We start from the raw sequence: 27,950 nt of genomic DNA on the forward strand, positions 1-27,950 counted from the left end.
AGTTTTAAAGGAATACTGTCAAGTTAAGAAATGGAGTACAGGTTTACAGCTTGAAAAGTCTCTGGTTGTAAATGGTCTAAGGAGAACTGAGCCTTGTCTGAGAACAAATGGGGTCTGACACTGGAGGGAGGGAAGTGCCTCAAGCTTTAGCGAGTGAATTATTCTTCCTTTATTACTTTGTTATAAACTATAGAAAAACAGCCTTCAGGTGGAAAGCACATCTGAAAATTGAAGCTGAGGAAGTATTTAAGAAGTAAACTTAGAATTAAGTAGCAGCTCTTTGTGTATGCCCTGGAAATTGTATTGAGCTGAAGGTACAATGAGCACCCATCAAGTACAACAAGTGAAAAGCTGAACATGTTTTATTCATACTTGCGGAAGAATGGGCACATAAACCTGCAGGAAGCATTGTCAGCTTAGTGCCAGGAAGGCAAAGGGCCACGAGAATCAAAGGCAGCCCCAGCTCAGTGGTACGTTCTGAACCCTTCCTGTCCTCAGGTACAGTGCTAAGCTGTCAACATCCAGGCCCTTTATCGTCTTCGTGGCCCTACCCTGGACTCCTCCCAAGAGATCCCTGTCTTTTTTGACCTGGGGAACCCAGAACTGGACACTGTATTCTAAATGTGACCTCACCAGGGCAGGGGGGAAAGGAGCTGGCCACGCTCTTTTTAATGCACCCCAAGACATTATTGGCCTTCATGGCCACAAGGACACACTGCTGGCTCATGGCCAACCTGCTGCCCACCAGGACACCCAGATCCTTCACTGCAGAGCTGAGCTCCAGCAGGTAATGAGGAACAAGAGTAGTTAAGGTTTTATTTTAAAGCATAATGCTTCTCCTGGGCTACAGTGCTTAAGGTTACATGATTAAGTGGTGGTGGGAAGGACAATGAGATGAACTCAGGTTGTCAAAATATATTCTTTACTACAGGTGAGGGATTAACAAGATCATTATCCTGAAGGTGAAGTCCTATCATCTCATGAAGAGCTTTAGATAAAGCTCCTTGTAAAGCACTTTATTGATCAAAATCACTGCCATAGACTTCTACTTAAGTGGCACCATGAAAATGTATCTTTTCCTGCAGCTAATGAATTCACACCGTGTACTTTTAACCAAGCTCCACGATAACTCACCCAGTCTAAGAAACAACTCACTAAGTATTTAATTAGATTGTGGAACTACATCCAGAGCTCGCTTTTGCTGTGTTAAAAGCTTTTAATGCTGCTGCTGACCACGTGATTCTGCCCTCAGAGTCTTCTTTGTATAAGACTTGAAAACGAAAAGTAATAGCCCTATCTTTTTAATGACCATCCTGGGATGTCTGCACAGCTCCATTTTCTGAGTTTAACATAAGAATTTATTTACAAAAGAGAAGGTTTGAAGATCCATCTTACTGGCTTCTGGAGCTGAGGCAGAATAGCAGTCACCAACCACTGTAAGGGTGCAAATACTCCCATAGGAAGGAAAGCTGTTTGTAAGAGCAAATAGGAGCTGCAGCTTCCTTAGCAGGTTGAACAGCTCCAAGGCCTGCAGCACTTCTATGAATGGACAGCAACCCAACGGGGGTTGGACTCGATGATCTCTAGAGGTCCCCTTCCAACCCCTACAATTCTGTGATGGCACAATTTAAAGTTACAGTAACCACAGCAAACAGCCCAATAGGAAGAAAATAAACTACAAATCCCTGTGTCAAATATTTCACATATCAACAAACTCAGTAGATAGGAGTGGTCGATGACTGGAATTTTAGGGAATAAAACTATCTCCCATGAATATAAATATTCTCCTTGCTCAGCCTAATAACAACCTGTTTGTCCCATTAGCCAAACAAATGCTGATACAATCATCACTGGAAAGCAGCAGTACTTGAACTACTTGCATTTCATTCTCATTCCATTACCAATTACTACCAGGAACAGAATATAGCAAAGTCTTACTATAAAATTCAAATGGGTTCATCTCTATGCAAGACAGATCTGAAGTAATAAAAAGCCATGATTTATTACACCGTACAAAACTGGATTCAGAACAAGCAACTGCAGAATAGAATACATTTTATTTTCCTGTACGTTACCTTTTATTGGTTAAATTTCATCAAGAAAACCAAAACTCCTGCAATTCTTTTTCCCATCCCTCTCTGAGCTCAGCAATAACTTCTGCACTACAGACTAGAACAAGATGCTTCCTGGGGAATTTCTTCCCTGATTAACCCAGCAGAAGGTGCTCCTGTGCTCCAACTGGCTTCCAGGACTTCCCACAGCTTGCAATGTCAGGTTAAAGCCTCAGTTTATCACATCATGTCCTGCCGCAGTCTATGAACAGGCAACCCCATTCTCATTAGATTCCAGTAATGCTGCCTTCTTCTTAGAAGATGAATGATGCGGTTGCGTTTGTAGACGTACTGAGCAGTATAAAGGAAGGCTGTAGCAACAAGCGCAGAAGTCATTTTCCAGTAGCCCCATCTGTGTTTTCAATTATGGAGTATGCTGAGATAGGTTACATATTTAATAAAGTCCTCTTAAGAAAAATAAATATTTTTTGCATAACGTATATATAAAAATTGGTCAATTCCCTCTATTTATACGTCCAACAACAGCTACATTTTATTCACTAGCTCACAATGATTAATGCCTTGTTGGTAACTGGTTCGAGTCCAAGAGAATTATTAGCCTACTTTTTATAATGGTGCAAATTATATGGAAGTGCTTTGAAAACATGTGGCTTAAAGGAAGAATTAGCAACAACAGAAGTCATTTGGTCCTGTAAGTATAGTTTAACTCCATGAGATCTTCACAATTCCCTCACATCGTTTAAACCAATTATTAAGGCATCAAAATGGATTTAAAAATCAAGATTAGAACCACCAATAGATTTTCTCAAAGATATTTTTCCCCATGTCGTCCCCTCAGCTCTTTCCTGCTGCAGAACCACACTCTAAGCACACCTGCCTGATAAGCTCCCTGCCTCTATCAGAGCCACAACAAAACAAACACATTGCATAAAGAGCGCAACACGTCCTGCCCAGCTCCTCACTAAAAGGAAACAGAACCCAAAAAAAAGACCACAACACAGGAGAGCAGTTACTGAGCATCTCAAAACTTGAAGAGGTCAATGAAATGCTGAGGAGACACCGGCATGAGGCAGGTGTTTGGGTCACTGGCTGTGCAGGGGTGTCCCGAATCCTGCAGAAACAAAGGAGAATACATGAGCTCTCTTCATATCCATGATCCCTCCATTCTTTTATATTATAAAAAGGAAAGTAAAAACTCACATTTAGCAACGTGCAGCTATTCACACTGTACACAAAGCGATAGGGGCTTGCTTTTTCAGTAACTTGCTCTTTAGAAAGATACATACACACATGCACACAACTTTTACACTCAACTCTTATGAAAACAGGCCTTTCCCATTTGACTGTGGGATTGTGAGACAGATTCAGGTTTCAGGAAGAAAAAAAATCCCACTCTCCTCCCTTCAAAAACAGAGCTTGAGTCACAGCTCTTGGAGCAGGAAAATACACTTTATTAAATGCTATTTAGAGACCTGGTCGCTTCTGTGAACCTAATCTGACTCTAATCTGAAATCAGCCACTACTTCAAGGGAAATCACTCCTTGATTTCTAAGCGAAGGGCAACAGCCCCCCTTAAAGAAGAGTAAAGGAAAGATGTGGAATCTCATACAATAAAAAAAGAAGGGAGCTGCCCTATGGAAGGCAGAGTTCACCAGCAGTTGGGTCAGCTTCAACCCATGGTATGATGATTTAAACTACAGCTTTCTAAAGCAGCCTAGGAAAGGTACAGCCATTAGTTTAAGGCTTGAGATTGTGTTCTGTAGCACACTGAAAGGGCAGTTTTTCCTCTTCAGTAGTTTTTGAGCTGGCAATTTCAAATGGGAAGGCTTTCTCAATACAAATTCACCAAACCTTGCGTTTCCTTTAATACTTAGGAAACTTAAACCCAACACAATTGTCTATTTTTCCCCATCATAATTCATAATGGAACATTCAGTAGATGGACCCCTCCACAGAAATGAAGTTGAGTTGTAATGAGATGCTCCCACACAGTTCCATGGGAAATGAAATTACATACAATTTTGCTAACAGAAGGAAAGAACCTGGAAATGGAACATTTGTGTAGTATTTTCCTCATGTAAGTTTCTGTTAGAGATGCCATACTCCCTTCCACAGGCTTTGCAGCACTGCAGTGCAGTAGGCCAAGTATATGTTCAAAATAGCCCTCCGCTTTTCCAATGGAGATGGTTACTCCATACATCCAGTTATTATCTGTGCTTTTTCATTAAAAGCATAGCTGACTATGTGAAAATACCATGCAGTATCTCCTCATCCTTCCACTTCTCTTAATACTTGCTTTAGTATCACTTAAGAGCCAGCTGCTCACTTGATGGAGGAAAGAAGAAAGAAAAAGCAAACAAATGGGCAGACCCAGTTGGAGTCTGATCTACGTAGGGAAGATAGTGATGAGAAAGGCAGCACTAATTTTGCTCATCTTGACATAAGATCTGCACAGAAGGGAGATGCTGTGGCAGAAAGATTCCCAAAGGTAGTTGCTAATGTCTCCTCTAACAATGAGATCTGGTATCTTGTCATGGGTAGGACTAGAATCTTCTGGTTTCCACCATAAGAATTAGGTTTCTGGGAAAGATATTAGGATTCATCCTTCTTTAGAGCTTATTTATACTTCTATATAGATCCAACAACAATCACCATTAAAAAAAAGCAAAGAACAGAAGTAGGTTATTAAAAATGGAAACCACAACTCCACAGAAGCAAAGCAATGTGGATGGAAAAGAGGAATCATAAGCATTTCGTCTTCACATGCATTTCTCTCTCCAAAGAACTCTTACCTTTGAAATTATGTTTACTAATTATTGTTATCAGCATTGAAGTCAGATTGACTTTCAATACATCTGCTTAGTTTAGAATTCAGTTTTAGCTTTAACAGAAGAATTCACCAGGAAGGATGTTTACTGACAAGTCTAATCGTTTTCTTCCTCTGATTTTAATCACAACTGCAAATTATGAAGCTCCCATGACAACTTCAAAGCTGCTCCTTGTCTGAGTAATTATTTCCACCATCTCTTCATTGAGAAAACAGCATTAATTGCTTCCCTCACCTTCCTCAGTCCTGTGTGTCCTGTCTTGGGAATTTCTTTTCAGGGAGACTCTTTCATAAGAGTATGTGTAACTACAGCATTCCACGTGGATTCTATTCTATGTTAGTACCTTTGTTTAAAGGAACCTTCTGAGGTTTGTGTTACTGCTTTCAGGTTTCAATACTGAATTAAATGCATAAGGGAACACAAAAATCAACAGTGAGAGATGATTTCTTAGTGGATTTCAGTAACACATTGCACTTCTGTTAGATGTTGAGTAACAGCCCTCAGTTTTAATGGCAATAGCTGCAAATATGGCAGTAATAAAAAATAGATATTACAAAGAAACAGAATGAAAGTCAGCACTGCCTTATCTAATAGGGACATGAAGAAAACATTCCCAGTAAACAGAAATAAATATCAAACAAATAGAAATGAACATGGTATTCGCATTACAGACCAGTGAGCACTGAAAATGGATGAGACATGAAAGAAATACCTTGAGTAACAAAGCAAGATGGTAGTCCTTTGAGATCGTGAACAAGGAAGCAGGAAGGAGAGCCATAAAGTAAAAGAAGCAGAGTTAAGGTTTACCAAAGCTGAGGTTTATGTACCACTTAAAATTTGTCTTGTGGCAAATCACAAGCAGTTAAGGAAGCAAAAAAAATCAGCACAAACCCTAAGGAAGACTAAAACCGAGCATGAAACATCACTTACAGAAAACAATTACAGTGTTATGCAAAGCTGGAAGTATTTAAAAAACAAAAGGTATTTCGACTTCTACAGCGACCCCAGAGATGGCTATAATGAACTGGGTTGGCTAAGAAGATTCCTCACAATGGCAACATTACCTGGTGAAACTGAAGAAATAGCACAATAGTATATATAATAGCATCCATATAAATACTATACATAAAAAGCACTCACAGAGGCAGTATCAGTCATAATTAGTTTGTACATAGTTCTACAGTACTGAACCTGCAGATTTTGTTCACTTAGAGTGTGGACAAATCCTCACTTCTCAGAGCTTCTTACAGTCATGCCCTCCATTACAAGAGAACATTTTGTACGATGAATTTAGGAGTCTCCTTACAGGTTTAAGCATTACTATGGTCAGAAGTTTGAAACAAATACAGCAATTCAAATGCCTCAAATCCTGCTTCTTGAACATAGAACTATAGAATCATAGAACCTTCTTGAACATTCTAGAAGATGACTGTAACATACTGAAACATGAAAGATTACTTCCCTACTCCAACTGCTTGCCAATTCAGTTCACTAGTCTTCAGTCCCTTTTCCCCACAAGGCTTTCTTTCAAAGGACACAAAATGAAGGATAGGAAGAATATCCTGGGTTGAACTTAATTAGCCTTCTCTTGTCTGAATCTGTATTATATTATCAATTTCGTAAACTGATGAATAATTCTTCTCAGCAACAAAGCACAAGCCTACCTATGGCTATCTCACAACCTTGTCTCAAGAATAAGCTCACTGCATCCAGTAGTATTTAAAAATAAAAGCTTCAGCTGAAAACAAGTGTGTACATTACAGCAGCGCATATGAGCAGCTGATGTAGTTCATTTTATAATCTGATTAACAAAGCACAATACTGAAGCTTGAATGAATTGGTAAAGCCAGAAATGATTAAGAAATATTGTCAGCTAGCACAGCTCCACCCTCTCCTCACTCACATGGCACATCCTTAAGCCACCCAAACCATTTGTCCCACCCCTCTTCAGTGCCTCCTCTAAGAGGCTGATGAATCAGATCAATGAATCTCACAAAGAAAGCTATTTGCTTTCCATATTTAGTGTAATAATTCAGTCCCAAACCATCTGTTCCAGAACCATCCAAAAATCAATCTGTAGCCACACAGTACCTAAGACTTATCCAGACTTCCAGGACTTGTCTCCAAGTCAGTATTGCAAAGGCAGTCAATAATCAGGTACTCCTCAAACCAAAGTACCTTGAACAGCTCATTCCGTTGTTTCATTAAAAATATAAACCCACAGAGAAAATGCTGCTATGGCAGCAATGAACTGGAACAGTAAAGGTAAACAGGTCTGTCTGCAGAGATTTGCTGCTTCTTTCTATTATGAGGTCTCTGATGTTAGTGCAGCCTAGGCAAGCCGAAAGATTGGACACTCATGCCCTACATATTGAGTACGTTAAGACCTACTGGGAGGGCTCCCATGATATCAAGAGCACTCAACTATAAAGTAGCATACTCAGTTCCATGCTATTACTATGTAGCTTATCCTGTTCAGCAGCCTCATTATTTATAGAGAAAATAAAGCTTAACACTGATATGCAACAAAATTATAGAAAGAAGACAAGAGTAACTAATTTCTGTGAATCAGAAGATGAATATTTCAAGACTGAACTGTTTCTTACTCTTTTTTCCACCCATTTGCACTATTTGTACGTGGCCTTTGAGCTGCAAAATTAAAGACACCTGACTAAGAAGCTAAATAATGGTACATATACAGACAGTAAAAGCAGAACTATCAGTTCACACAAGAGCAAAATAGGAAAGTGCCCTACAACACAAAAATTACCCTGCAAGACAGAATGTGCTTCACAGTCATCACCAAGGTCATCTTAAAATGCACTTAAATTTCAAACATTCCTCAGGGCTACATATGGGACAGAAGCAAGACTACAAAGATACTCAGCTTTATACCAATGTGGCAAGAATGCTATGGGACTAATTTATTACACACTTCCATTGATCTTACCTTCCAAAACAGAATACTACAGTGCCGACAGAAATGCAAGGTGTCTCCATACTGTTCCTTTTTTGGGTAGTATTTCTGTAGTGCAAAGTACATCAGCTTCCAGTCAATGTGACCCTTCTCTGACAGAATCAAATGCCTACAAAACTGAACATGAAATTAATACATTCCTTTAAAATAGTTAAAGAACAGTCACATCAGGTAAAGGACTAAGAAAAGAAGCTGAAGTGTTATAATTGGAATTCTTTGAAGTCAATAATCTGACATCATACATCTCTGAAAAGTAGCAAGATGCCCAGCCACAAAGAAGTTGAATCTAAAAATAGGAATAGACATTTGCAAAGAAAAAGTAGGTCATACACAGCTGATCTAACTCGGTAATGATTCTAATTGTCAATAAGTGCATAATAAAAACAGTATTTAGAGGCATAAATTCATCTCATACTATTGTAAAAAACACCTCAGGAATGAGAATCAAGCATGAAGGTTAAAAGAGACACCTAGGATCATCTAGTTCAACTGTCCACATACACCAATAAAGGCCACCACACCAACTGTCCTTAAGGAAAGGGCAGATGTACCTAAACATCCCCAGGGACAGCAACAACAACCACCTCCCTGAGCAGCCTGCTCCAATGCTCCATCACCCTGAGAAGAAATTCTGCCTAGTGTCCAATCTGAACCTGCCCTGGCACAGTTTGAGGCCATTCCCTCCTGTCCTATCAGTGATTGTGGATTACAATTCATTTTTATTAAGATGGTAAATATTAATTTCAACAATTCATTCCTCTTTAAAAGGACATGAGTATTCTCGTATTTTATGAAATTTCTAGAAGCACAGCAATAATCAAAGTGACTGATGCATTACCCGAAGGCATACCTGTGTGTGAAAAGTGAGTAATGCATAACAGTATCTGTGAAAGACTTTGCATTCAACACAGTCTGGACTATTGCTAATACATTGTGGGCTTCTTTCATCCACAAGAACAGTGCCATATGGAAGGCAACAGCACTACCTTTGTGATTTCAGTTATACCCTGTTTCCTAATAGCTTCCCTGCATGGAATTCTTATTTTCTTCTGAAAGTGCTCTTCAGATCAAACAAGTTATTGTAGCTGTTTCAATAGTTCACCATACACACCATTTCTCCTCTCCTACACAATCTAACACTACCCTGCAGCTATTAAGGTACCGCACTCCTCAGAGAAAGCAGCATTTGATTTAAAGTTGTTTTTTTTTCCTCACCATAGTATTAGTAACATAAAAGTTAATATTTAGGAATGCAATGACAACACTGTACAGAAGCGTTCATTATGCTGACATGCTTATATGATTGTTTTCCCAGTGTTACCTTAGTGTGACAGGTTCCTCTCCAACTACTATTGTCACTGTTCAAACCACCTTACTTCACCTAACCTCAAAATAAATCAAACTGTTACATTCAGCCTGAACTCACCCCCCACCCCCTCAGTTTGCCTTTGATCACATTTTCCATTATGCTCACCCTAAAGCTTCTCTTCTTACTAAAACTCTTACTAGGGTGAACTGTAGGAGAGTTTGTATCGCTACCTTTCCTACTATACTTGTAATTAATTTGCCAGTCACTGACCACATGGTAACACTTCATTCTATTACACGCAAGACAGAATATTTTCACGTCCAAACAATCAATTCTGTCTGCCTACCTTGATTAAGTAAAACAAATTCTACTCTACATACTGAAAATAGCAGGGCAACACCTCTAACACATTTGTTGGGACTGTATAGAAAAAAAGAAAGACTTAGAGTTAATAGCTACCCTAAATTCAGACATGTTGAGAACAAATGTTCAGACCAATCACATAAAAAAACCAAACAGAAAACAAGCACTATTCTCACACGCTCTCATACTTCTAAGTTCACACTTTGTATGTATATCATACAGCAAAAGTGCAGACGATTATTACCTGCTTTTCTGCAAAATGGTACTGGCAAAGTTTCTTCCACAACTGTCTGTCTTCGCTTAGCATGTATAAAGTTGGGGTGACTTGACCCAATGTAATAATGTCCCAGCCATCAGAAAATCTGTGTAAGATGTTACTCAGCATATGCAGAGGAAGATCACTGAGTGTAAGACCATCGTTGACTTGCTAGAATTAAGAGTTGAAAACTTAGCTAAAAAAAACTTGACAACAAAAGGTACAAATAAAATCCTTTGAGATACCTCAGCTCTTACTTGTACAATACCACTGAGCATCATCTATGGTAAGTCATGTGTTAACTAGGTTACTAGATTAAAAAGGTCTGAAGTGATTATAGAACAATAAGTTTCTCCATTTTTACTAGGAAACAGCATGTCAATTTCCCTTAAAAGGAAAACAGAACACTATACAAAATATAGGACTGAAGAATAGAAAAAAAAAGAAAGCTTTCTTCTGCATCTATCTTCATAATGTAAGTTCATTTCTCAAGACTGGAGATAGCTCCCTTGATAACACAAACAAGCAGTTCTGTAAGGAGAGACAGATCAGAGCACTGAGAATGTTCTCCATAATAGCCTACACCTCTGCTAAAAGTTTTCTTCTACAGGGTAAGTATAATTCATGCATGATTGAATCTAAGGGATGAGCTTGCTGACAAAAAATGACAGAAGACTGTTTTCCCTGGAACCTACACTGCTGGAGGTGCACTGGAGGCCCTGCAAAGGATGGAGGCTGCTGGCCCCACCTGGTGGAGCTGCCCTGCCAAGGAGTGCTGGCCCCACTGCAACTGAACTCCAGCAACCTCTAGTTTACATCTGGTTACTTCACAACCATTCATCTCACTTACAGACGGAGTTTTCCACACTGTCATCTACTATAAACATCCCTGGGACTACCGTTATGCTCAGGAGTATGTGAGCACTACAAATGCAAGATCTCTTAACGGTTATTTCAACCACTGTAGTACAGCTCAGATGGAAGTGGCATGCTGGAAAGTAGCAACATGACTGTAGCATCTCAAACTCTGATTTGGTTGCTTGGCATAAGAGAACTGCTGAGATCAGGTTCCTCATTTCTTTTCTTCCTGCTCTAAAGCTGCTGACTTATTCAGACGCCCAGCACATGCAGCAGTTTCAAAGATGAAAGCTGCTACATGCAACATCTTGGAGCACTTCTCATGGAAGTGAAGGTCAAGCCTGAAAACACAAGTCTCCTGCTTATCTTCAGAAGTTTCCACTTTAAAAAACAACAACACAAACTTAGAAGAGTTTATACCACATACTTGATTCAAAAGCTGCATGATCACAGTCCAGATGCTAAAATCATTATCCTCTTTCACAAAAAGGAACTGTGCTAACAAATAAGCCATAGAACTGTTACTTCTATGTTCCGCTTTGTCTCTTCCTGGTCCATATCAAAAATTCACTTTAGGTTTGAATTTTTAGTACTAGAACATTTACTTAGGAATCAGAAACTTAGATTTTGTTTCTCTAGATATTCAGGTAGAGCTGACATGTTTAAAGTTCTCTGGATGAGGAAAAGAATTACAGCTATACATCAACCAGAAAACAGCAGTATAGCCATTATACCAGCCCTCATCAGAGAAAATCTATTAAAATATTAGGAACTCTTTCCATTTCAGTAATCTCATTACTTCTCCATAACCAAGGAAAAAATAACAGCGATGTGAAGTGGGTCTTCTGTATCTCAAAGTGTTAGTGACTCATTTTACCTCATCACTTTAAGCTGTTTGCTAGAGAAATTTCTGCTTTCTGCTGAGCTCATCTATTTATGATGTGTTTGAAGGATTGTTCACCTAAGTTCATAAACCCATGTTTAATGTACTCTCTCCCCTCATCTCCCCTCTCCTCTCCAGGCATAATTTAACAACATACCTTGTTCATCTGAAGGTTTTTCAGCTGCTGTTGCCACAAGCGGATAGTTTCCAATCGGCACATCCAAATATTAATGTTCCCTACCAGCACAGATTTTCCTACTCCCCTGATCAATATACAGAGAGTGGAACTCAAATCTTGTAGAAGATCTTTGATTAATCGTGGATTATGATGGTCTTCCATGACTAGAAAAACAAAGTACAATTTTTTGTTATCTCAGTTACCAAGCCAATATCATTAGCTTAAGCTAACTCAAGATAACTGTTTGTGTGAAAACAGCTGCCCTCATCCTCTGGCATTCATTACTGCTGTTCCATAAGAGCAAGGTAAATAATGACAAAAAATCACAAGCAAACTTGATTCAAACTTCACACTATGCATTCAGTAAATTCAACACCAAATAACTTATAGATTCAAATCCCTTCTGACAGTACGATATCTTCGGTTCATGTAGTTACCACAAAAACCTGCTAAGTATTATGGGATAACTTTTTAAGATAAATTATACATAAAAGCAGCTATGTACTTTAGACCTTAGTATGTCAGGCACATTAGCAACATGATTGGCTTTCAAACTTATGACAGCTGTTTCATCTAACAAATTACACATTTCATAAAGACTATAATTTAAGAGCAGACAATAGTTTGTTTCTGAACAGAATTTAGTTGGCATTTTACTTCACTCATCTGTTTCAACACATCGTTCAATAACAGAGAAACCACGCCATTCAAACTGGATGGCTGGTACTTATATGGCATCTGAACAAACAGAATATCACTTTACCTTTCCGCACAATTTTGTCTAAAATGCTGAAGTAGTTCTTCTGTGCTGCACCGCTCAGTGATGTTAACTGGGATTTCGCAATTAGCTGCAAAAGCTGTGACAAAGAATTAAAAGACAGCAGACTTTAGTATAAAAGATCAGGCACATCCAGTACATGCATTTGCTTATAACAACCTTGAGCACTGCAACTGTATTTCACAAAAACAGAGCTACAAAATTGAGAAAGCAAAGTAGGACAAATGCAGGAAGCTTTAGGCATTACTACTTGCATTCCATGACCAACTCACTGAGAGATGTATTTTCAAAACACTATACAAATACAAGCATACGTCTCTATCATAGAGCACATGAGATCTGACCTTTGTAAACTGTAATGAAACAGTGGAGAAAATTTTTATTTGTGAACTTGCAAAACAATGCAGTTGAATACTGATTCTCCTTACAGATTCAGTGGTCAGGAACATTACTCTGAACTGATTTCAGGTACCAGACTTCCAGTTTGAGTCAACCATCACACTGGTTAAACTCAGGCATGGTTACCTAATATGCTACTTCCTGCTCATGGAGGGAAGTGTGCTATCTCACCTAAAGGGAAAGGTGAAGCTGCTGTATCCCTCCCACATTCAACTTCCTAGTAGAGCAAACTCTAGATCTATCCCTACAAAAAACAGTTAAAACAGAGAAAAGGCCTCTGCAAGGGGAAAGAATCACGGCATTAACACAATGTAAGTGTTCCTATAGACTTCAACCCACTAAATTATTCATAAAAGGCAACTTCCAGTAAAACTGCTGGAATACATTTAGGTTACACGGGACTTGAACAAAGGTAAATTGTCTAACACTCAAAAAACACAGGAGTAAAGTGAATCACACTGTTAAGAAGCTGTAGAAAAATAAAATGCAGAATACTTGCACATCAAACATTGTTTTGACAATTACTATTTTTAATGTAGTCCATGTACTTAAGAGTTACCATACTTTCCTATTTTCATTTGTAGGGGAATTATTTTCCTTTAACAAGATTTCACTACCAAGACAGAGCAACAACTGAATCTACCAGTGTTTCACTATAAATATACAGCAGAACATTGGCTATTACCATCCTTCCCAAGCTAAAGGCTTCCACAGAAGAATATAACCAGCTTCCAAAACAGAAAAATTACTCCGTTTAAAGTATAAGTCCAGCTGCTTTATGCAGTATAAGTTACATATATACACAGGATATTTTACACACACCTGTCAGTGCAAGTTTTTTGTACACATGGGCATATCAACAAACATTTATAAACAAAAGTATACAAAATAGAAGAGCTTACTTTGACCACGTAATTGAACCTTCTGATGTCCTTAATAGCACTTGAAAAATCTAGGCGATTAAAAGCTTCTCCCAAAGTGCAATAGCCATGTCTCTGAGAAAAGGAATAAACACTGGAAGTAGAGAAAAGCAAACAACAGAACAACCTGTCCCCCCGCACCTCTCCCTCCATCAAACAACATGATCTATGAAAAAAAACACTGTCACACAACATAAGCATACCTATACCACATGGTATATGAAAACAGATGGGTTATTTGAATCTATCAAGTACCTTGGTAATAGTGCTTGATAGCAAGACCATAAATTCATAACCATTGCCCACCCTGGTACAAAGTGTTATGAGAATCTATTATGTTCCTGCTTGGTCACAAAGCTGATACGGTCTAGGGCTACTATGCCACTAATTTTTTGTGCATGAGATTCAAGAATGACTATAAGAAATCATCCCTTTTAAAAGAACCAAAGGAAAACAGGTGAAGAGGATAGTCAATTATCAGAAGACAAGGACAAGTTAATTCAAACAACAAAATATTTTGTCTACTCTGGGAACTGGCAAGAAACACAAGCAAATAGTCACATGTCACCAGTACAACTAACTTCTGTACAAGTGGGGAGGGGAGGAAAAACTGTCCCAATTATGAGGGATAGCAATGAGTGGTTTTAGGCAATGTGCTTTGGCATGAGTGACCCTAAACCTACACCCAAGTTCCCACTTCTTTACCAGAAAAACCTGCATACACAAAAGTGACTTTGCTACCTGCCTCCTTGTCTCACTTCAGCTACCAATGAAGAAAGTATTAAGTACAACTGAAGATGCAGAACACACAGAATCACAGAATTACCCAGATTGGAAAAGACCTTGAAGATCATCAAGTCCAACCACAGCCTAACCATAGTACCCTAACTCTAACAACCCTCTGCTAAATCATATCCCTGAGCACCACATCCAAACGGCTCTTAACACAACCAGGGATGGCGATTCAACCACCTCCCCGGGGAGCCTATTCCAGTACCTAACTACCCTTTCTGTAAAGAAATGTTTCCTAATATCCAACCTAAACTTCCCCTGGTGCATATATATGTATGTATGTATATAGACACATATATATTTTTTAATCTGAGAGTTGCCATTGAAGCACAAAGACTATACAAATTGATGACCCAGAGCATGCAGGACTTACTTCTCTGGTGCTTTCCTTATGAACATAAATCCAATTTTCACGATAAAAACCTGAAATAGAAACATAAGCACTTTTAGACTTCCATTTGACATAGTACATTCCAGGAAGACTTGGAAGAAAACAGACCATCCTCAATAAAATGCTTAATAAGAGTGGAGATAAAACAATTTCGGTGAGGGAAGTTTTTCAAAGCTGAAAAGAGCAGCTTTAAATGTTCAGAAGTGACATACTTTAAAACACTCAAGTTAAACACATTACACATTACACATCAAACAGGAATTGGGACCACTAGCAGACATAGCACAGCTTTTTTCTTTATTTATTTTAACTGTGTACCAAAAACCAGTCAGTTTCTCTTACCAGCCCCAGTACCTTTCAGTCCATGAGGCTTCTTAGCACAGGAGGGAATAGAAATGCACAGCCTCTTATCACTGAAGGCTCTAATTCTCTAACCTTTTGGTTTTTTAGATTCCTGCAGGAAAGCCAACCATGCAAGACCCATAATGGCAATTTCTACGTTGAGCTTTCAGCAGTCTCAATACATTGTCAAGTGAAAGTTCTCTTACATACAACCGCTTCAGTATACTGAAATACTTTCTAAACCCAGACAAGCTGGAGGATGCTTTAAGCTTTCTCTATGACAATCTGTTAATTTCAGAAGGTACAAATAACAAAAATCATTTTGAGATCAATGCACTAGGAGCCCCCATGGTTTGCTATCAACTTTTTTTCCTTCTACTCACTTTACCAACCTCTTTATTTCAAGTACTTGCTGACACACACTTGCAATCTAAAACACAGGTCCTCTTTTATAAACAGCAATCAACAGGAATATATTTGATATTTCAATAAAGATATTTTTCAGGAAATTCAATACAAAGTCTTTTTTAAAAGCATTATGACAAAATATTTTTACTCCTGAACTAATTCTAGGGCTATTTCTGTAAGCAGACATAGAAACAATTGAAAATAAAACTGCTGATTCAGTAAGCAATGACTTCCCTAAGCAGACAGAGGAATTTCATCTAAAACTAGACCACAAAGCAGAACAGCAGTTTGCATTCAATACTTATTAATTGGGAATTGCTATTCTTAAATGAATTACCTTTGAATCTTTGTAAATCTCACAGTAGATAACCAATGCTACAGTTCAATAAAGGTACATCACTCCTGACATTAGAAGTTGATGCCAGTACAGAGATGGACATAATTTAGAAGACTATCCTATATATGAATATATATGAATGGCTATTTTTCTTTGAACCTACAACAGTCTAAAGGGAAACAACTCAGCCTTACATTGTGAATCCGTGTTGTTCCTACAATGATCTTTCTTCCTCTTCTTGGCTGCAGATTCACAATCCTCAGAAGCGTACATTTCATCATCATCATCACCAGTTAAGATACTAAAATAAAGACATAATTAGAACAGCAGTAATTAAACACCTTAGCCACACAGAGCTTATAACTCGCCACATTAAAAAGCCTGGTAGAAGGAAAAAGTGTTTTTAAAATGTTTGACTACCTGAAGGTAGAAAGCAGCCTCTCTCATGATATATGCTGCTATGTTCTTTTCTCCACAGAGTGTTGAATTTCATATGCATTTAATCACTTTGATACATGTATTTTCTTAGTAGCTAATGACCTAAGTCATTAGCGATATTTAAGACAGACTATGGAGGAGACAGTAGTAGCTGAATGACTGGCTATCTGCTAAGTTCCACGATACAAAAGTCACAGTTTAAAATGGACATGAAACTGCAGCACGCAGGTGAAAATCAGCACAAAATTACTGCACAGCCACACAAGGGTGGGAAATAAAAAGAAAACGAAACAGCAAAAAGGCCTCTTTCTTCTGACCAGTAACAATTCTAGTGAGAAAAAAAATAAGGAAAATCTCTTAAATGCATCAATCACATCATTGTCCATGATCTAGGCATTACCATACTGTATTAGCAGATGTCACAGGGCATCAAGAACCATGCAGCGATCCCTAGCTCTGCCAGGGGACAACCAGCTTTACCTTTGTCACTTCTGAGAGAGTTACGTAACCTGACACTGAGGATTGACTGTCTCAGTGATATTTTTCATATAATCTTAATGTATATGAACACTAGAATGTAAAAACTCTACTTGTGCTACATACAGATAAGGTTTCACTTTCCATTTTCAGAGAAAACTATAAGGAGCAGCAATCCAGATAATGAGCATACATTTTACACAGAAGCAATAGCCTCATGTTGATAACTAGAGTAACTCAGGGAATAGCATAGTGAAATTTAACTAATATAAGACTTATTTCTACATCATCATTTTTAACAAGAAAGCAGTATACAACACTTTTCCCATTCATTACTTTTCTTAAGATCTGAATTTGCCTGTTGAATCTACTTAGCAACATCAGTTTGAGGTTCAAATTGTACCAGCAAAACCCTAATGCTAAAACTGAAGGTCATTGGTTTATGCGAAAGTAACCTGTATTAAGTCATTAAATGGCAAAAACCATGTTGGTCTACTGCTACTAGCTTACAAAGTTGCAATTCTCAGATCTGAACCATCTTTTAAGAAGAATGATTAAATACTGCACAAAAAGTTTAATTGCTCTAATCAACTCAGCTTAACGACACGTGAGTTTAGAAGACTCAGAAATAGGAATCTTCATCTGAAGGTTAAACCCTGAAAAATAAAAAACAAAAAACAAGAAAGCAACACAACTCTAATTAAGGTAAAGCTTAATTTCAAGCTGAAGGCTTAGTTTATGACAGAATGTATTTAAAGCATAGACACCAGTACTTCCATATTTTATGCAGCACTGCCACATATCACATCTAGTCAGACAGCAAAAGACTCCAGAGAAAAGAAACTGGCAACCAATGGAAGTAGAACATTGACAACTTATTTGGATTATGCTGCATTCTAACCTTCCAGTTTATTTGTTTTCAGTGCTCTGTGGTGGGTTTTTTCTCCCCCCCAAAGAAGCCTTCATAACAGAAATCTTTAAATTCACTCAAATAATTACATTTTAACATTGACTATATCACCACATCACATGAAAAGTTGTTGCAGAATTAGAAATAGAGCCCAGCACTCGTGGCAAAGCCTCCAGATTTACAAAGATTCCAGCTTTATCACCATAAGGTCAGATACAAGTCACTGAGATCCAGGCTGATGTTCTGCCATACAGTTCAGGCAGAACAGAAACACACAAACCCAGAGCAATGAGGCAAGGCAGGGCAGGAAGCATTGAGAAAGGCCATCTTTAGAACAGGAAGGTTTATCTGGCACAATTCCTACTTTAGTTCCTGGAGAGAAAGAGCCCCTGGAAAGCAATTTAGAGCAGTAACCTATCTGAAGTTATTTAAAGCCTCTCTCATTCCCAGACACTTCCTCTAGTATCAGACAAACAAGCAAGGCAGCCTAATACGAACAGTAATTAACATGAAGAAGTGCAAAGAGGGCTATTTCAAGTAAGTTTGTCTGATATCCAAATTCAGCCATGACATTCCAGGAATTCACATCACTTCAGAGACAAAACTTTGACTGCCTTTGAGTATTTTCTCATGTGAGGCTTCATCTCCTTGTGAAGGAGGAATTCATTGTTCACTTTGTGTGGAGTCCTTCCCTATGCATCAATTATTATCGCTATTCTTGGGCAAAATGTGAGGGGTTCATATATAAGGGTCTCACAGCTATCAGAAAGAACAGGACAGCACTACAGGAGGGTCTCCAGAAAATATTTGCCTTTCTTTTTCCCTTCTGGCTGTTCAGCAACAAAGCCACCACTCCCAATACCAACTCCTGCCTCTCCAACGACCAAGTTACAGCTAAATAAAGTCAAGGATACTAAATGCTACATATGCCATTACACATATGATAACTTTAGTTGTTACCATACCACCATATCTAACATCTAACTGCACCTGAAAGGTTTTAACACATATTTAATACCGCCAGTGTGTAGCTGTTCTTATGTTCAAGTCTAGAAGAGCTTTTTCATAGAAATTTCTCTGTAGCTTCTAAAAACAGAAGATCTTGTGTCCCACATATGTCCTACATACAGCTTAAACTACAATATTCCACATTAAATTAAAAAAAATATGCCAGAATTTCAACTCTTTCAAAAATGTAGTTACATGACATTATTTTAACAACCTTCTGGGCTAGAAGCCTTTGCAGGCCTAACTTAACTGCAGCTACTCATCTTCATCCACTTGCTTCTTTCCTCACGGATGAAGGATGCATGCATTTATCTATGGAGCTGTACTCTATCTAGATATAGAAAACTCCTGAGTTTAGTGCCTGTCCAAACAAAGTTACATTATATTGGTCAAATGCTAAACTCACCTGAGACTGACTGAGATCCAAGGATTCCAACAAAAGTTCTGTGAGCATTGGATAACACCACAGTTCACTTCGATAATCAGATGAAAGACAAAGGCACAAATGACTACCACAGAATCACATAATGACCTGGGTTGGAAGGGTCCTCAAGGATCATGAAGTTCCAGCCCCCCTGCTTGGCAGGGCCACCAAACCTCCACATTCACTAGATCAGGTTGCCCAGGGCCCCTTCCAACCTGGTCTTGAACACCTCCAAGGATGGGGTATCCACAGCCTCCCTGGGCAGCCTGTTCCAGGACCTGCCAGCCTACCCCACCAGCCCAATCCAATCTCAGCCACCCCTGCTTTGGGTTGGGTCTTCGGACAAGATGGCTTCCAGAAGTCCTTTCCTACCTAAATCATCCTGTATTTTGCATAGACATCAATGAGTGTTTAGCAACAGAAGTTAACTTGCAGATCCAGAGTTCTCAAGCTGTAGTGAAATTACTCCAAAGTCATGTCCAACTTGAACACCACGGTTTAGTTTTACGCAATATACACTTAAAGCTGCACATACTGAAGCAACAAAGAAATAGAACTAGGAAATACGGTGTGGTTTTCTTTGCTAGGTAGAAGACATAGAAGATGGAAAACTGGGGAATTAATACAGACAAGACCATCTGTTGCAGAATAGGGTGATTCTCAAGTTCAGGATTCTGACAAGATGGCAAGCAAGCCTAAGAAAATCCAATTACGCAACATCCCCAATAGCACACTTTTTTATCCAGAGCATTTCACGACCATTCCTTCCAAATGTACGTTCTTTTTCTAATTCTTAACTTCAATAACCTGGTCTCTTCTCAAGCACTTGATTTAAATCCATTCCTAGCAATACAATTCCCAGAGAGTTCAACAGTAAGATCCCTCAAAACTAAGGAAAAAACTGAATACTTCTGCTTGAAGAAACAGTGAAAGCAGTCTAATTTTGTTCTTCAGAGGAAAGATTCTACATATGTATGTATATATACACACACTAAATATACTGGCACACATTGACCAGAAAAAGTAAAAATCAACATACTATTAGGATCAGAAAAGCAAAAAGTCATTTACTATGATATTCACAGAAATGATTATCACTGCTGTCATACTTGCCAAATACTCATTAAAGCAACCTACTAAATACAAGGCTTTATTAGCTGTACAAGTAAACATCAAAACTAGATTTCATCTGCCAATAATGCGAAAGAAGAAAAAAAATTCCAAGTGTATTTAAGGCAACTTTTTCTTCAGAGATACACTAAAAGTTCTTCCAATGTTTTTCATATCCACAGCAGCCAGACTGTGTGGGGGAAAAAGCCCAAATGGCATCAGTAACAGATGAACACAAGAAGAAAAGGCAGAAAGAAATCTTGAGAGACTGCCCAGAGAGGCTGTGGTCTCATCTCCTGCTCTGGCAATATCCAAAAGCCACCTGGATGTGATCCTGGGCAATGCGCTCTCAGTGACCTTGCCTGAAGCACGCAGGGCTGGATTAGATGATACCAGGTGGTCTCCTCAATCTCATCTCCATGATTCTGTGAGACAAACTCAATAGCAATTCTTCACTGCTTGATTACACTTGAGGTTCATTTCACAAATTTAGAAAACACAGGAGTATGAGTAGAGCAAGTTGTAGCTTGCCAGTAAATTCCCACTAGATCAGATTACTTACTCTATCATTTACTGGACTAACAGTAAAACACAGAATGTTCGCTTTTCTCATTATGATCACATTAAGCTGGAATTTATAACCAAGAACGTTATCCCTAAAAAATACTTCTTGGCAAAGAAACAAAGCAGGAATCTGTTTGGATAAAGCCATTCCTATCACACCAGTGTGTGGGCATCTGCCACCAATATTACTTTATTTCCCTCTAAATCAACCTAATATGGTTACCACTCATTCTGCAGAGGCATATACGGACAAATACAGTACTAGGTAACTGCCATAAAAACAACATGAGTCATGCTTTTAGAACAAAGGCAGTATATGACTACCATAAATGGGTCCGATCCAGTACACAATCAACAGAATTGCTTTGTTCGTTTCAAGGTAACATTTCAACACACTTGCTGCATTTTCAGCTTACAGATATCACTTTATTCTACGTTATGTAGTTCTTTTTTTCCTTAACATTAAGATTCAGCTGCCTAAAGTAAGCAACTCATGAAGAAGCAACAGAAAGATAGACAGTCTCCAGAGAAGAAATGAACAAAGCTGGGGCTGTTTAGTCTGGGGAAAAGGAGGCTGAGGGGAGACCTTATTGCCCTCTTCCAGTACCTGAAAGGTTCTTACAGTGAGAGTGGGGCAGGTCTCTTCTCACTAGTGACAAGTGACGGGACGAGGGGAAATGGCCTCAAGTTGCACCAGGGCAAGTTTAGGTTGGATATTAGGAAGAACTTCTTTACAGAAAGGGTAGTTAAGTACTGGAATAGGCTCCCCAGGGAGGTGGTTGAATCGCCATCCCTGGTTGTGTTTAAGAGTCGTTTGGATGTGGTACTCAGGGATATGATTTAGTGTAGGGTTTTTAGAGTTACGGTATTGTAGGCTGAGGTTGGACTTGATGATCTTCAAGGTCTTTTCCAACTTGGGCAATTCTATGATTCTATGATAAAGCACACAGCTGCATCTGTAAGCTTCACGCACATGAAGAAATCACCTACCATAAGTTCAGTCAATCGCTGCCTTCCCACCAGCTATTAAGTAAAAATAATGTTCTGCATGAATTATTAGTCAATAACTTACACAGCGTGACTGATGTCATTAAGCTGACTGTTTCCACCTTGAAGTGCAGCTCCAAAAGGTTCAAATCGTTTCCATCCGTCTTCTGTTTTAACCCACCTCCATCCAGGGGATCTCCAGTCCTGGCCCAAAAATGGCATGGTTTCTCTATGAGGAACAAGAAGATGGTATAGCATTTAACTATTAACAAAACCTGCAAAGTTCGTTATGTCAGTTCTCTAACTTTGAAAAACCTGCAGTGGTCACATTGTGGAAATAAAGTTCTCTATAGAACATGCTGTTAAACAGATTCAACATTTCAAGTACATTTTTGATTCCCTAACCTCATTCCTCTTATACTTCAGCTTTTCTCAGACTGAAGTAGGGTTCATAGCCTCTTTAAGGACAATAGTTTCTGTAGTCCACAAAAAGGGGTGATAACCAAGCAAGATTAACCATAGCAGAGCAGATTACAGGAGGCTCCACTGATTTTTGAGGTATAACTCAAATGGTTTTTCATGAGCTCAAACCAATGTTTCTCCACTTGTTCTTTTTTCTCTGGTAAGCCTTCTAAACACCAAGATGCACTACACTGTATACTGTGATGTTTCAGTACATAAATATCCGTTTTCCAAAATATACATATATTTTTGAGGGTCATCTCCCTAGCCAGGCTATTACCTGCATACAAAGGACTAATGGAGACTGCAGAATAATATCAGTTATTCAGTTACAAGCTGAGAGACCTTTTTCTTTAATTAAAGAAAAAGATACATCCCACAACATAATACAGAAGATGAAGTGTGCTGTCACTGCTGACACTGACAGAGTCCTCTTGCTATTTGTATCTCAGCCTTCCTCTGAACCTGACAGGAATCATTTCCAAAGCCTACCAGATCCTTCCCTCCAACCACCACAAACTCTATTCATACCTGCATTTGTTTCCCTACCTTGTTAGTGATTTAGAAATCACGACAGGCATCAAAAACTTGTTTTTCTTCCACAAGTTTAGAACACCTTGCTTTTAGACTGAAATTAAGACCTTTTTGTCTCTACAGTGACTGTTTGAATAGCAGGCGTTCATGAGTACATAGCACAATAAGATAGTTTAAGGCACTTCAACACCCAGCAACATTAGCAAATGGTTTTTTAAATGAAAATAGAGAAAACTAACAGAAAGATGCTAAAAAAACAAAAGAACAAACAGAATTTTGAACTATGTCTAGAGATACAGTCTATGCACTACTTCTAGTCAGCAGTTCTGATCTAAATCATCTAAATCAAGCACTGGAACAGGCTGCCCAGGGAGGTGGTGGAGTCTCCTTCTCTGGAGATATTCAAGACCCGCCTGGACGCCTACCTGTGTGATGTGGTGTAGGGAACCTGCTTTGGCAGGGGGTTGGACTCAATGATCTCTAAGGTCCCTTCCAACCCCTACAATGCTGTGATTCTGTGAAATATTAAATGCTATTATAGGTATACCTCATCACCCCCAGAAAGTTAAAAACTAGAATGAACTCAGAACTATAGAGATAACAGGTTGAAGAAAAAAAGAGGTGGATGGCAGCAGCAGGAATCCAAAGCCAATCACAATTTCCAGAACAGACTTGTTAGTAGGTTTATAAAAGTCTTGAAGTTTGGAAAAAGGAAGTTTTAAGGGTGCTGCGTACAACTCCCTCCTGTGGAGCCATGCAGGCATTTAAAATGACAAGCTTCAGCACACACATGCTACTTTCCAGACCTTTTGGATGATTTGGAAACCGGATGGTCTTCCTTTGGAAGGTTTCAATGCAATAAAATTTCATTATCATCTGTGTTTCAAATAATGATATTAAGCACTTTCAAAGGAGTGGTAGCCACAAGAACACCCACAAAGACCACCAACGCGTGCTCCAGAAGTCTTGGAAAGCTGTACTTAAGATAGATTTCAAGGAGATACATGTAACTCTTCCACACAAAAAAATCATTAACAGTTGAAAAAAAAAACAAACAACACTAAGATCATCTAGTAATAGATAGAAATGGCTTTAAGTTGAAAGAGGAAAGATTTAGGTTGGATGTTAGGGGGAAGTTCTTCACTAGGAGAGTGGTTAGGCCCTGGAACAGGCTGCCCAGGGAGGTTGTGGATGCCCCGTCCTTGGAGGTGTTCAAGACCAGGTTGGACGGGGCCCTGGGCAACCTGATCTAGTAAAGGTGTATGTTTGGTGGCCCTGCCAGGCAGGGGGGTTGGAACTACATGATCCTTGAGGTCCCTTCCAACCCGGGTCATTCTGTGATTCTGTGATCTAGTCTAACCATCCACCCACCGTGATGATGCCACTAAATCACACCATTCAGTGCAACACCTATAAACACCTCTCAAAAAGCTCTAGTGATGGTGGCTCCACCACTTCCATTCCCAGCCTGTTCCAATGCACTACCACTATTTCTAAACTTTTTCCCCCCCAATATCCACCTTGAACCTCCCCAACACAAGTCAAGGTTGTTACCTAGTACCTAGTAACATCTAGTATGTTGAGTATATTATCTTTTTAAGAGTCAAAAGTAAAAAGCCATTGAAAAGATCAGATTATACTTAAGAACTTTGTGGAAGATGACAGTATCTGTGAGGCTCATACACACTGACCTATTTATGTCCCCCCCCCAAAACACAAATGTTCTTAGCCCGAGACCCAGCCTCACTGTCACACAAACCAAGAGTGTATCCCTTGAGGAGCAGTTCCCAAATGGTGCTTGTATGGATAAGGATTTGGGGTTCTTTAACACTTAAAAGGACTCTGTTCCTGATACTAAGCTGTTTGTTCAACTTCCCCAAGCAACTAGTGTGGAGAAAAAAAATAATCTGAGACTGCATAAAGAGTTAATGGAGCATAACCTGGTCTTATTGACCTAAACATGGTTTAGTGACAGGACTCTGTAGGTCAGGCTGACAATTGGACTTGATGATCCTGAAGATCTTTTCTAACCTAGATGATTCTACTGTCATTATTCAACAACAGGGGCTTAATAGAACACACTACTTGTATTTAACTTGCACCTAAAGCCAAAGAGGAGCAAGAATTCTTCATTTTGCAACATACAACCTCTCTCCATGTAGGTGGCAAGGACAGTGGAGACAAGAGCCACACTAAAGTAGCATGGAAAGAATAGCACAGAAACCTGCATGCAGCGTGAGATTAACTGCCCTAGACACCTATCCACTTGTAAGGGAGCTCTGTTTAATATGAGGTTGGTGACACAAAAGTGAACGCTACTACAAAGATATTCATGATTATGGCAATACATCCTATTACAATGACATTTTACTAGAGAAAGTCTCTTCTGTGTATATATTCCTATACTTAGAACATATAATTATGACTCAAACCATTCTTGTTATTTCATAGCAAGACCACATGATCTTAAAGTCCCCTTCTACCCAAGGCATTGGGACAAGTCAATGCTCTCACGTTTCCCAGCAGTCCAACAGCACACCCTTCCTTGTATCACTAACATTACCTTTTCAGGAGCTCAGTCTTCAGTAGGAACAGGACCTTCACACTCACACTACAGGCAGGTGATGTTCTTCCAGCCCTATCAGCCTCTATGACTCAGAGGTCAGAGTCTGCTTTGACTTCATGCCCAGCCCACACTTCTTCATGTCAAGCGGTTGCCTCAAATCAAACCCTGAAGTGCAAAACACTGACTCAGCCACTCAGCTTCTCCTCTCACCCACCCCAAACTGCATCCCTTATTTCCCCACAACCATTTAAACACACACAGACTGTATAAGACCCATTTTCTAAACAGCACAGATAAATGCTCCTCCTTTTCATTAGGTGAAGCTTCTCCCCCCTTCCCTGCTGCCACCCTTTGCTCACCTCAGCTCTCTCACCCTCCTGCAGTCCCCCACACAGGCTCCCAAGCACCCTCATCCCCAACACCATCCTATTTCCCACCCTCAGCTGATCAGCTCCGCTCTCAACCCCCTCACGCCACGTCTGCCCACACCCAGCCACCACCGAGTTGGCGATACACTCTCAAGCAGCCCCAGCCGCCTCCTACACCACACACTATCCCCCCCTATAACAAATACCTACCAACAGCACCCGTCTCCCCGCAGCTCACTGCACGCAGGCCGCGGCTCTATTGACGGAAGTAACATGGGGCCGCGCTGACCCCACCCCCGCGCCGCGCTCATTGGCCGCCGGCTGAGGCGCTTGTTGCTACCCGACTGTTGTGACACCAAGCAAGCAAACTTTGCTGTGTAGAAACCTGGCCCCTTCCAACACCCTTTGCACTTCAACGTGGAGAAGGATTGCCTTAAATATTGCCCAAGCAGTGAACTGTGTTACTGTACAGGGCTGAAGGAACTTAGGGATGGGTGGAAATGTCATTTTAGCTCTCCTTTACTCCTCAACACAAAATACAGTTTTAGGGGGATTTCAAACATTTAAATAACAATGAAACTTGGTGACACTGAAGACAAATCCAATCAGTGATGAGCAATTGATTCTTGAGTAACTCAGTGATATTTGATGCTCGTGCCTCAGGCATTATTCATAGAATTCCATGTGAATTTTTCCTTTCTAGTGTCACAGCCCTCATCTGGGCCTTCTTGTGTTCAAGAAACGTTTGGATGTTGTGTTGAGGGATAGCAGGACATGGGGAAATGGTTTTAAGTTAAAAGAGGGAAGATTTAGGTTGGATGTAGGGGGAAGTTCTTCACTAGGAGAGTGGTTAGGCCCTGGAACAGGCTGCCCAGGGAGGTTGTGGATGCCCCGTCCTTGGAGGTGTTCAAGACCAGGTTGGACGGGGCCCTGAGCAACCTGATCTAGTAAAGGTGTATGTTTGGTGGCCCTGCCAGGCAGGGGGGTTGGAACTACATGATCCTTGAGGTCCCTTCCAACCCGGGTCATTCTGTGATTCTGTGATATGATTTAGCTGGGAAGTATTGGTCATGGTTGGACTGGATGATCTTCTTGGTCTTTTCCAACCTTGATAATTCTGTGATTCTGTGATTTACTAATAGCAAAGCAGTTTGAATCTTTTGTTCTGGAAGTCGGGCAAACTGGTCTGCAGTTTGACTGTAATTTTGATTACTTTGGAAGAATAAAAGTGAAGATTGCATTAATTCCAGATGGTCTCTGGCTTTACAATTAGAGTAGTTACAGTGGTTTTTGGTAGCAGGTCCATATGAATAGTATAGATGATACCCTCTGGATTCTCTTCACTTTAAAGTGAATTTAGGATAACTAAATAAAATGGCAAATTCCATCTCTTTCATTTATTTCCTGCTCAGCTACTTAAATTATGATTTCTATCTAATAAGCCACAGTGAAGTTGAATTCTCTAAATAAGCTAATTCTCTAATAGCTTGTACAGATAGAAAGCCAAGGTGTTTTGATACTAAGTTGTTTTGCTTGTAAGAACTGAGATACGATTAAAAGTAAAAGAAATTGTGTTATGTTGAGTGGCTTAGAATAACCTCCTGGAGAAGGTGAAGCAGTTTTTCATCTGTATTCTTGTTACTTGAAACATATGGTTTGCAAATATGCATCACGTCTAATGGATTCCGATATTTCTGAGAAATCATCTGAGGATGAGGGTTGTTGTGGATGCAAATGGCTTTCCTGCCTTTGGGAGAAGCATTTTCAATTTGCTGAGTAATCACTATCCATATTTCAAAGAACAGAATAGTTGTGGCAAATAATACCAGAGCCTGATTTAGTTAGGAGCATTTAATGCTAAAAAGAAAAGAAAGGGGAAAGTGTTGTGAATGCCAGAATGTCATCAGACAGCAGAAGGGAGCTTAAAACGGTAAGGAAAGCAGAAGTCAGAGCATTTTATAGGTAAACCCAAACTGGAAAAGAACACATAATCCAAGCAGTTACAATTTTT

General features: G+C 39.5%; 1 protein-coding gene across 8 annotated transcripts; it reads right to left on the minus strand.

Annotated features, from left to right (window-relative positions):
• Positions 1 to 1,978: 1,978 nt before the first annotated feature.
• On the minus strand, positions 1,979 to 26,222 carry FBXO25 (F-box protein 25). 8 transcript variants are annotated; one of them, XM_015859310.3, is made up of 12 exons: positions 26,150 to 26,222; positions 25,569 to 25,736; positions 22,095 to 22,238; positions 16,286 to 16,392; positions 14,987 to 15,036; positions 13,804 to 13,896; positions 12,488 to 12,581; positions 11,704 to 11,888; positions 9,794 to 9,976; positions 7,851 to 7,994; positions 5,613 to 5,639; positions 1,979 to 3,183 (listed from the first exon to the last, which is right to left on the minus strand). In XM_015859310.3, the coding sequence occupies exons 3-12, from the start codon at positions 22,229 to 22,231 to the stop codon at positions 3,094 to 3,096; spliced, it is 1,110 nt and encodes a 369-aa protein (XP_015714796.1). In that variant the 5' UTR covers positions 22,232 to 22,238; positions 25,569 to 25,736; positions 26,150 to 26,222; the 3' UTR covers positions 1,979 to 3,093. The 8 variants fall into 8 exon arrangements, with proteins under 8 accessions (XP_015714796.1, XP_015714797.1, XP_085398268.1 ...); XM_015859311.2 differs by lacking the exon at positions 25,569 to 25,736; XM_015859313.3 differs by lacking the exon at positions 13,804 to 13,896 and having other exon boundaries at positions 2,039 to 3,183.
• Positions 26,223 to 27,950: the final 1,728 nt, after the last annotated feature.

Source organism: Coturnix japonica, chromosome 3 (assembly GCF_054131305.1).
Source record: "Coturnix japonica strain WE chromosome 3, WE-NBRP24, whole genome shotgun sequence".
In the NCBI taxonomy this organism is placed as follows: domain Eukaryota; kingdom Metazoa; phylum Chordata; class Aves; order Galliformes; family Phasianidae; genus Coturnix; species Coturnix japonica.

Excerpts from the sequence above, each read along its gene's own strand:
- FBXO25 (XM_015859311.2), bottom strand. The coding sequence starts at position 22,231 with ATGCCATTTTTGGGCCAGGACTGGAGATCCCCTGGATGGAGGTGGGTT. Across the intron at positions 12,582-13,803 it reads GGTTCAATTACGTGGTCAAA|CTTTTGCAGCTAATTGCGAA; the intron begins GTAAGCTCTTCT and ends TCTTTGTCACAG. Across the intron at positions 3,184-5,612 it reads ATCTTGCTTTGTTACTCAAG|GATTCGGGACACCCCTGCAC; the intron begins GTATTTCTTTCA and ends TTGTTTCTGCAG.